Genomic DNA, 11,208 nt, shown 5'->3' with positions numbered 1-11,208 from the left:
GTTTCTTATTTTTGCCATTATTCCTGTGGCACCAAACCTTTGCCAGCTGCACTATATGGGAATCATCAAAAACTGCAGATGTAATCTCATCTTTCTTCAGTTTCTGTAATAGTTTAGTCACATCTGAGGAGATTTCTTGGTCTGTTGACTCTGCAGCAGCAATCAAAGTTAAGACTTGACTCCTGTGACGTGTCGTGGACTTATTTGACGAACAGTTTTTCAAATGTCGCCACATTGCCTTACGGCTATACATGCCTTTACAATAAAGACAGTGTGCAAATATAATTTTACCCCCTTTAGACATGTTTGGTTTTCTTGTTCTGAGTTTCAGTTCTCCACTATTCGTCTTCAAAACCTTTTGATTGTAGTTGTAATTTCCTTTGTCTCGTAAGTTAATCAGTTTCTTTTTTCGCTCCGTGGAGTACAGGGGTAGTGCAAACACTGTAGCGATTTCAGCGTCTTCTCCTCTGTGGGTGAAAAGGTGACGAGAAATTTTAGTTTGAGGCTTCCCGCAAACGTAACAATAATTTTTGTTTCTTTTGGTGCAGGATGGATTTTCTGGTTCTTCATCAGAGGTAAAAACATCCGAGCTGTAATCAGACACATCCTCCTGCTCGATGCATGAATCATCATCATGCTGTTCTACAGGGCTCTGCTGTTTGGAAGAATCTGGATCCGGACTCTCCCTCATAGTCTCAGACTGCTGGTCGCTGTAGCTTTCATCGCTGTTTGGTTCATCTTCAGGTACGTACTCGTCATCAGAGCAGGACTCGTCTGAACTGAAGGCTCCTGCCGAGTCCTCACCCTGGAAATATGAACAAGTAACTTTATTCACTTGAAATAATCAAACACAGAACAAATTTAATCTCTTATTTCCTCTGTATGCGATACAAATTCTAACTGTAAAATATTCTTTTTTTCCTTAACATCATCTATATACCAATAAGGTGAATTTTTCTTTTTTTATAGGGTGGATTGGACTCACCATGGGGAAATTTTATTTCTTTCACTCTCACAGCGAATTTTTTTCAAGAAAAAAACTGAACATTTTAGAATGACCTTTTATCGCGACCAATCCAATGCAAACCTTCACAATAATCCTCCTGTTTGACCAGCATCTCTATATGGCACACCTGTTATGTGGATGGATTATTTTAATAGATTGGTGAAGAAAATCTAAGAGAAATAAACCTTTTGTGTGCACAGAAGAACTCGTGAATAACAGGGGCAAAAACAAAAGTGTTGTTGTTTGCAATACTGGGTGAAAAAGGCGCAATTAAGATACAGATAAGACAGCGGTGTGTCCATACCTCAGTGAACTGCTTCATTCTGTTTTCTTCAGTGTTTTAATAATTCATAAACTGTTTCCAAATCTGGCCTCAGTTTTTCCCCAGTGTTTTAAAATGAGCTTCTTATTAACAATGGCAGAAAACATAATTTATTTAATCTATTTCATATCACGGTGAACTAAATATCTTTGCTGAAGCCTAAACACAGACAATTCTTGCACAGCAGCCATGTCTAACCCTTCATCAATAAATGTGTTCAACACCTACACTTTCATCCTCCGATGAAGATGCAGCAGTGTTTGCGTCTGTTTGTGCTGTTTTCAGTTTCCTGCTGGATTCCTGGAAATATTAAGAAGATGGAAAAGTCACAAAGAAACTTGCAAACACAACATGATGTTTTTCCTCCCAAGAATACTGGAAGTTCAAATTCTAACAGTGTTGTGACTTACAGAACTGTACCAGTTTATTAGGTACACCTACACAATCTGAGGACCAGTACAATAAGGGATGTTGATTATGAATCATTAATCGATTAGTCATTGTTAAACCAATTCCAAGTTTATTGACCAATTATGTCAATGTTTTGTGTATCATTTGACATTTTTTGTTTAGCAGAGCCATTTGTTGGAAAAGGACATGCAGAGAAGAGTGCGTTTACAATCAATTATTGTTCAACTACATTATAAACCTTAAATTAAATAATTATCATTAATCCTAAATGTTCACTTTTGTTAATAATATGTACAATATCTTTATTCTAGAGATGTTTGATTAAAGTCTGAGGTCATCATTAATATGCTGGATTATATTGAAAGAATTTTCTAATATTTTCTCATAAACAGGTCAGAACAGTAAAAAACATCTGGATGTCAACGACTGTACTTGAATTATTCATGACAGAAACTTATCATTTTAAAAAAATCTATGGGAAGACACATTTTTAGAAAATAAACGTACTGTTGAGCGCCACGGGTAAGACGAGTCTCCATAGTTGTACGTTATCTCCTCGCCTGGAGATATTTCTTTCACTGCAAACAGGCACAAGTGTGGCCTTCCCTTGAAAACAATTTTCTTCATTTCACAGTTGGGACTGATGTGATCGTCGTTGACGAGTCTTCCGAGGCTCCCGTCATCTTTTGAAGCATCAACGCTGCAAGAAAAACCCTCTTAATGAAACTTCAGCCATTCTGAAAATGTTTGTTTTATTAGAATAGATATTTTACAAGTCTATCATTGAAGACATGGCAACAGACACCATTTGTATTCAAAATATGCAATTACATTAGTGAATATACAATTCTTAAATCTCTTTTTACACTCTCTAACATTCTGCCTACCTTTTCTAAATTCACACTCTTGAATAACTGATATTAAAGTGTTAAATCTTAGGTCATTTTGCTGAACACACACAAAAAAAGTTTAACCTGACTTGGCTACATTTTCTTTTTAATCATCAAATCATTTAAAATCCTTTAAACAAAACTCACCGCCAGCTTGTTCCATTCCATGAGAAGTCAAACAGGTAATTGTTCAGAGTATCTGTACATTTCTTTCTCCTGGTTTCTTTGTTAGGGACGATGTTTCCTCGATACTCAACAATGAAGGCGGATGGTTCAATTGATTCACGGGTAAACACACCTCTCCCTATAAAAGCAAAAGTTAAACAGTCAAATTACTGTCAAGGTTTTGACTTGGTTTGAATGATGTTGACAATTCAGTCTGATATCAGGCTACGTCTTTTTAGGAAAACTTGCACAGATCATTGTCTACTGTATCACAAGCTAATTAGAAAAATTTGTACTAACTTCAAAGTAGGTTAAATATGAGCCGAATATAACTTTCAACTAACCTTACAGTGATGGTTAATAGTTTCTGTGTCAGGTTTTGTGTAAGCCGGCAGATAAAAGGCAACAGTGTCTTACAACTGCATGTTGTGCATGGCTAAAACCAGTGTTTTAAGAACTTTTTAATTATATTTTTCCTTGTTTGTGTCCATCTAAATCAGGTTGTTGTCTGTTATCTACTTATTTGTGCTTGACTGTAATTGTTTTGGTTGACTTGGGAGGATGCTGGAGGGGTGGGGGAGATGATGGGGATTAGACTGAAATGATTTCATACCTTTTGAAACATGATAATCACCACTTTGAATACAACTAGTGATTGTTTTATTTTTATGCTGTACAGTACCACTGTATTGTATCTGCAAATTACGTGTCATTGTGAATTTGTATGTGTTAGTCTCTGCTTACAAGGAAAAGAAATCTAGATCTTAATAAGACTATATCTTTAAATAAAGGGTTGAACAAAAACACGTTTAAAAAACCTTTTATGGCGTCAATCAACTTCTCCTCCAGGAAGGGTTTGTCTCTGCGAGCCTTTATGTGCTCCACAGCATCTTGCTCAGGAGTTAGTTGCCTCTCCATGACAGCTTGTTGTTCCACAGCATCTGGAAAAAAATATATATAAACATTAAGGCATCAATAAGAACAATGTTTGTGTCATACACAAACCCTGTGTTTGCCTTGATAAACTGAAGACAGAGTCAACCTGTGTTGAACAAGTTTAAAGCTATTACACATAATATATGTCAGTTTTAAACACTTTTACACTTCACATTTTAATCATATCAACAATGTAATTGATCACATGTAGAATTCAATGTAATGCAGAGTAAGAGCTCCAAGAAGCCATCATGAAACTTGTCATGTACCTTTTTTTCTGCTAAAGCCATGTTGAGATGATATTCATTTAAATCTCTGGCATATAATTTTATTTTATTTTAAGTGATGTATATACTGGAACTGGACACTGACTACCTTTACTATTATGAGTATGATATGGTTACAGGTCATGTAACCAGCATATTCCATTTAGATATCCAGAATTAGGCCTTGTAAGGTCAGCATTATTCAGGTTTTAGGAGCGTTCTTTGGACACGTATACAGGGCCTTTGGAAAATGTCTCAACTGGAGTTTTTACTGCAGTTTGCAACACACGGCCTCTTGCCTGTTTACAGTCAGCTCTGTGCGTTGTAACCAACTAGTCAACAGTTTGCCAGGCTGGGGTGGAGATGCATCGCACAAAAGAAAACCCCACGTTTCTGGTCGGGAAAGAAGAGCACATGTACTTTTAAACATTATAAAACCATCGGGTCTTTTGTATACGTGTTAATATCACAACGTTAGTAGGAATATTTTCTTTTTCAGAATAAGGACAACAAACTGAATATTTTGTGGATGTAAATGTAGTCACTGCTCTAGACAGCAAAGAGGTGCTATTTAAATAAACTTTTCAAACTAATTACTTGAACTATAGAATTTATGTGAAGCTTAAAATATCTGGCAAGCCAATTCGGAGGACTGATTAACTGCAAATCAATTTGTAAATCCTTTACTTGTACAACCCGTGTGAGAACTCACAAGATCCTCAGTGCCACATTATTAATGTCACATTTGAATATTGAATATTTCTAATTATTTGGTCTTTATTCAAATTAACCAGAAGGGAGTCTTATATTAGGTTAGAGACCATGTAACAATGCCCATGATCAACTTTAGTGTCACTGGTCATGTCCGCAAACTAAAAAATTCTAAAAAGAAAAAGACTACTGGAATTAAAGGGAAACAGGAGAGGGTTATCTTCATGACTTACCACTCTGCTGAGGTGAAAGATCTGATTCTTCATCGTCCTCAGCATCAACATTGTCAGGGTTTCCCTGCTCCACATCTGGCTCCAACTCGTCTTGAATAAAAAGGAAAATATAGAATGTATTTGTTTGTATTTTAAGAAGTGATGTGTCTACTAAACAAACAGTGGCAGGTCAGATTTATGTATTAGACCTACCCTCAATCTCAATTTCCTCCAGAGAGTTTCCTTTGAATCTTTCAAGCGAACCTTTTTCCATTGCCAGAAGAAGTTTTGCTATTTTTGCCAGCTCCACAGCTGCTTTTGGCAGCCGATAGTAGTCCCTGTCAGCCCGGATGTCATGGCCCAACAGTTTGGCCAGGTGACAGAGCTCATCGTTCTCCAGGTTGAGGAACTGGAAGACTCTAGCAATGTGCTTGTGAAGATGCACCGACCTGAGGTGCTCTGGGTTCTTTACACTACACAGTTTTGAAAAGCCGGTGATGCAGTTCTCTGCGTGGTAAAGGCAGGTAGAAGAAGAGTTAGGCTTTGCAAAAAAAAAAGGATTGTCTGTGTGTACGCCGCATGCTTCTCTCTTGCTCACCAGCAGTGTCATTGCACTGACAAGTCCAGAGGTCAACAACACTGCAACGTCTTGGCCGGTCCTGGTCAGAATATTTATTCTGATGAAGTGTTTGGACAACACTCGGGTGGTGTCGTCTCTTTCCTGGAATGTCTTCAGCAGCATTTTTGAAACCTCAGGAGCACATTTGTTTAAGACCGACACTTGTGCAAGTGTTACTCTGCTAAGAGCCCTGTAGGCCTGTGGGCTCTCCTGCACCTTCAGGTTCTCAGTGGCAGAAGCTGCTGTTGTTTCAAGGTACGTGTAGAACACCTGCACGTCACGTGTGAACGGTATGGTAGACGGCTTGCTTACTCTTCGTCCCTTCAATGAAGTGGGGGCTGTGCAGGAGACAAGTTTACTCCATTCTTTTGCACACAGTTTCATGAATGTCCTTGTGTCTTTTGTCATCTCATTGCCTTTAACTTCAGTGAGGACGATGGCGCCTATCTTTTTGAGCGAATGTCCTAATTTCAAAGCAAGACTTGGTTTGTCGTAGCTCTGCCTCTTATTATTGAAACCAGCAATGTCTTTGACAGCCTCAACAACTTTGTAGAAGTTTTTGGGTTTGATAGCTTCTTCAAAGCTAAATATTGACTTCTCATGCAGGGCTATCAAAAGTCTTCCCATTTCTCGCAGCTTTTGTTGAATACACTCATATTTTTTTGGATTATTTCGATACCTGTCGGCCAGATACTGTCCCAGCTGTATTAGGAGGAAATCATTTTGAACTTTGAATGTGATCTTATCTGGTTTCATGGCCACGAGCATCTTCCAAACACTATGTGATAGTTTTTTGGCGAATTGTGACTCTACAAGAGCAATCTCACTTAACACTTTTGTCTTGTGACCCGGTTCAGTGTTTGACTTCGGCCTAGAAGTACATCTGGCTACATGCCTCCACATCTCCTGACGTTTGAGCATGCCTTTACAATATAGGCAGTGCGCGTGTGTTTTAGCATTGGCCACCTCAGTTATCACTCGTCTTCTCAGTTTCAACTCTCCACTGTTATTCTTCAACACTTCTTGATTATGCTTGTAATTCCCCAGGTTCTGTAATTTTCCAAGTATTCGTCTTCGTTCCAGGGACTTTTTGGGTAACTTAAAAGCTTTAGTGATTTCAGGGTCTTCATCTGCATGCTTTCTAAAAAGATGTCGAGACATTTTAATAACCTCTGCCCCACAGAGATAACAATGATTTCTACTGGTGTAAGAACGTCGTTTGGCCTTTCGTTTAGCCTTGCTGGGTCTGTCGTCTCCATCTGAGGTGATTTCATCAGAGCTGACAGCTGCCTCATCCTGCTGCTGGGTGCATGAAGTCTCATCAAGAGGAAGCATTGAGGTCCCTTGAGAGGAATCAAAATCTGCAGGTGAACTGTCCCTGAAGTCCAGGTGACTTCCTGTGGCAAAACTGTCATTTTCATGACTTTCAGGTAGTTCATCTTCATCAGAGCCGGAATTATAAGAGCTGGAAGCTGCCCCAGACTCCTCAACCTGGAAATACAGCACAAACATGAATTATATTCATAAAGGAGATAACTTATACATATACACACAGGAAAACATGCAATCTACTGCTCTGCCAGTATGACATTAAAAAACGATCAAAGGAATAATTCAACATCTTGAAAAATCTGCTTGTTTATTTTTTTGAAGAGATGTAGTTGAGAGGTTCAAGACAACTCTCGTGTCTGTAAGATAAATGTGAAGCTACAGAGACTCCTAGAGGATACTGAACACCAGTGGTTGGAAGTAACATAGTATAAATACTTCATTTGAACATAAATATCTGTACTTTCTACTGCTCACATTTTTCAAACAGGCTTGTTAGTTTTGATTTAATGTATTAGAGAGGAGTTAATGTTTTTTTTTTTTTTGCATTATTGCACACCATTTTCAATGCTTTCAACCTAAATAAATGGAGAATTAACACACAGAAAACACGACTCCTTGGTCTATCACTCAGTGCATATCATGCCGGATAGACGTCACAAGATGAAAATTACATGAAAGTTGAAAAAGACAGAGGGAGATTTTACTGGAAAGAACACATGATGTTCACTTAACACAGAAACAGCTGGTAAATTTATTTCTATTTCTTTTATATTGAGTACATTTCAGAGCATGTTATTTTTCACTTTTACTTCAGTTAAGATGTTAAATTAGTACTTCTACTTTTACCAGAGATGTTTTTTACCTTTAAAGGTATGTGAGCTTGGTGTGCAGACTATATTTGCTGAAATGGCCAGAAAAGCCAAGGTATATAGTTGGTAAAAACATTAAATCTTATATTTTACATACCCTTTCATTCCTTGGTGTTGATGAAGGAGCATTTGAGTCTGCGTATGAAGTACTTGATCCATCCATGGACTCCTGTAAATGTCAAATGCGACACAAAAGTCATGAGAAAATTTGACATGTAGATTATTCGGCATACAAAAAAGCAATTTCACAAAAGGAAAATCTGAGTTGCTGAGTTGGCAACGTGTATGAAGACAGAAAGCACTCTACTTCAAATAAATAATATGACTAATTTAAATAAATAATAATTTGAACAATTACAGACAAAATATATAATAAAATATTGAAATTGTGAAATAATTCAAGACATTTTAAAAATTTTGTTCAGTACTATTATCCTCCTTGTCATCCTGCTTCTTTCCACAATAAACAACTTTATTGTGGGTAATTTTTATTTCATTTTAGAAAATATTTTCATGTATATACTCTAATACAAAAATCAAAAGCAGAGTCTTCTATAACACAAACCTACCCTTGAGCGCCACGAGTAAGAGGAGTCTCCATAACTGTACGTTATCTCCTCGCCTGGAGATATTTCTTTCACTGCAAACAGGCACATGTGTGGCTTTCCCTCGCAAACAACCGTCTTCATTTCGCAGTTGGGATTAATGTGATCGTCGTTGACGAGTCTTCCGAGGCTCCCGTCCTCTGTTGAAGCATCAATGCTGGAAGAAAAACACTCTTAATGAAACTTCGGCTATTCTTTAAACAAACCAGGTCTCCTTATGACAAACTGGAATAACAAGAAGATAACTTACCACCAGTCTGCTCCACTCCACGAAAACTCAAACAAATAATTGTTCAGAGCATTATCACGTTTCTTCTTTGGGCTTGTGTTTTTGCGACAAAAGATGTTCCCCCGAAACTCAACGACAAACGTGGATGGTTCAATGGCTTTGTGGGTGAACACTCCTCTCCCTAGAAAAGCAAAGACCAACGTAATAGCATTAGTCCAGTGCTGCTGGTCCAACTACCAGAGCCAATGGTAACTTGCATGACCTTAATCGTTTTACTTTCACCAAACAAATATGTTCTCGGGCTGAGAGGCAAATATCCTCTTGACATTGAATTAACACATAATCCTTTCATATCCGACCTGCCAAAAAGAGGAATAAAAGGTTCTTTTATATTTTACTACGGCGTGATTCAAATTTTCCCTCAGTCTGTCTAATTCTAAACTGGGTTACAGTACATTTTCCCAGAATGTCTTACAAACCCCAATTCCAATAAAGTTGAGACAATGTAAAACGTAAATAAAAACAGAATGCCCTGATTTGCAAATACTATTCAACGTATTCAACTGAATTGTGCTAAAGACTTAAAGGACCACTCAGATTGTTATCACCGCTAACTGCAAGAGCCAGCATCTGTGATGGTACCGGGGTGTGTTCAGTATTTTATGAGGTGGCACACGCTGTGAAGAGTTTGAGAAACACTGTCTTAAATCACTCAAATCTACATAACAAAAATGGGCTCTGAAGGACTGACTATCCCAAGTAATCAAGTAATACAGAAATCCCTTCGATACTGAGGGATGTAGAGAAATGCTATCAAATATGTATCTCTTACCTTTAAAGGAGTCTATATACCTTTCCTCCAGAAAAGGTTTGTCTCTACACGCAACTATGTGCTCCAGGGCATCTTGCTCAGGAGTCAGTTGCCTTCTCTTCTCCTCCATGACAGCTGTGAAAATTTCCAAAGACAGAAAATAAGGTTCAAGAAATATGAGATCTGCCGACAATTTTATCTGTAAATATATGGCTGCAGTCTACTTAAAACAATAATTGGGGCTGTTCCCTATGTGTAAAAGGGACCAAAAATATCTGTACAATATAGAACATATATCAAAACATTATGTCTGTGATGTGTGTAAGGTTTGAGCAATAAATCTTAATTCAACTACAAAATAAGAAATGTTGGGGAGTAATGACGTGCATATCATTAAACTTGTAGTTTAATTACATTTTGCAGTGGCTTGCTGATAGTTCAACTATTTTCACTGTTGCACAATTTAATAGTTAAATTACTTTTTGCCATTTTTTGTGGTTAACTACAGAAACTACAAACATTTTTTGTGCTATGAAAGAGAATAAGAGATTCTACTCTCACAAGTAAAAAAAAAAAAAAGATAGACCCATTGTTTAGACTCGTTTAGGCTACAGTCTTCAAAAAGTGCAAGTGGAACTGTTTTAGTTATTAAGATCATACAAGTCAGATGTTACAAAACTGACAAGTAAGACAACAGACCCTTTTTTAGACCAGTGCTTAAGTTGGCTAAACAATCTAAAAAGAATCATGTTAAATATTTTTTTTATTTACTGTTACAGTTGTAGTAAAATACAAAATCCAGATTTGTTTACAACAGAAATATAAAAATCTTCCCATTTTTGTACTTGACAAGCCAAGATGGGATTACTTTGTCTAGGATGGTGTGCAGAAAATATATATCTTAAATTTGCAGATTTTTCTTCATAGCCTTTTATTTATTTTGGACTGAAATACAATCTCCTGTGACCCACCTGTGGGTCCCAACCCAGTCTTTGGGAATAACTGTTCTAAAGAGTAAGGAAAAACTCCCAAAAAAAAATCATTGAAGATTAAAACTCTTACTTCTCGTCATATGATCATCTGTGTTAGCTGACCTCTCTTGTTGCAATGGAAAGCTCATGAACAAAGGCAGTTTGTGTGACAAGGAAACTTCATGTGTGTACCTACATGTGTACATGTGGGCGTGAACAGAAACAAATGTGTTCAAAATATAACCAAACAATAAAACAACTGTAAAACTAGCTGGCTGGCTAAGTTGTCTGTTCTGTTAAACTTTGTCCCATTGTGTTTATATCAAGCCTCTGTAGTTAGAACAGTTTTATCTTTTTTACTCTGAAATGTACATATGCCTTGCTAGCATGCTAACATAAACTGGCAGGTTGTCAGTAAGCTAGTAGTTGTTTCCCACCAGTTTGTCGGTTGCCACTGATATATGGTGATGATTTGATCAGATGTAGTTCTATAAATATATCTTTTAAACAGCAACGTTTACCTTTGCTTCAATATCCCACAGTAGAAGCAAGAAGAGTTACATGGTTAGCTAACACAGTGCCAGCCATCTTTCTTTTCTATCTCCTTTCGGGAGACCCCGTGACGCATGACGCTGCGTTACCAACGGTAAGCGGCGGCTCCTGCGGCCAATCACGGATTGTAACGTCACAGGCGGGGTGAAAAAGCAGCCAATCGGGGGTCGTGGATGTCCCGGCCACAAGGAGCAGCGTCGGACAGTCAGACACACGAAGTAACTGGTGTGTGTGGTTTATGAGGACACAAGGAAAACAAACTGTCCTCATATTCAGGGTAAATAAACAGTACATATGACTT

General features: G+C 37.7%; 1 protein-coding gene across 1 annotated transcript; it reads right to left on the bottom strand.

The window, feature by feature from the left end:
• Window positions 1–452: 452 nt before the first annotated feature.
• Window positions 453–8,496, bottom strand: LOC146313400 (uncharacterized). The gene is made up of 10 exons (XM_084739468.1): window positions 8,309–8,496; window positions 7,837–7,908; window positions 5,133–7,029; window positions 4,941–5,087; window positions 3,613–3,735; window positions 2,777–2,933; window positions 2,247–2,439; window positions 1,557–1,628; window positions 584–805; window positions 453–467 (listed from the first exon to the last, which is right to left on the bottom strand). The coding sequence occupies exons 1-10, from the start codon at window positions 8,426–8,428 to the stop codon at window positions 453–455; spliced, it is 3,018 nt and encodes a 1,005-aa protein (XP_084595594.1). The 5' UTR covers window positions 8,429–8,496.
• Window positions 8,497–11,208: the final 2,712 nt, after the last annotated feature.

Source organism: Lutjanus erythropterus, chromosome 16, assembly GCF_056507025.1.
Source record: "Lutjanus erythropterus isolate fLutEry1 chromosome 16, fLutEry1.hap2, whole genome shotgun sequence".
NCBI classification, from domain to species: domain Eukaryota; kingdom Metazoa; phylum Chordata; class Actinopteri; order Lutjaniformes; family Lutjanidae; genus Lutjanus; species Lutjanus erythropterus.
Note: the sequence above shows the minus strand (reverse complement) of the source record. Positions and strands in the feature narration are given on the sequence as shown.

What these genes read in the sequence shown, in the direction of transcription:
- LOC146313400 (XM_084739468.1), bottom strand. Translation starts at nt 8,428, where the DNA reads ATGAAGACGGTTGTTTGCGAGGGAAAGCCACACATGTGCCTGTTTGCA. An exon ending in CAACACCAAGGAATGAAAGG is followed by an intron (nt 7,030 to 7,836) that starts GTATGTAAAATA and finishes CTGTATTTCCAG; the next exon opens with GTTGAGGAGTCTGGGGCAGC. An exon ending in GTTGATTGACGCCATAAAAG is followed by an intron (nt 2,934 to 3,612) that starts GTTTTTTAAACG and finishes TTGCTTTTATAG; the next exon opens with GGAGAGGTGTGTTTACCCGT.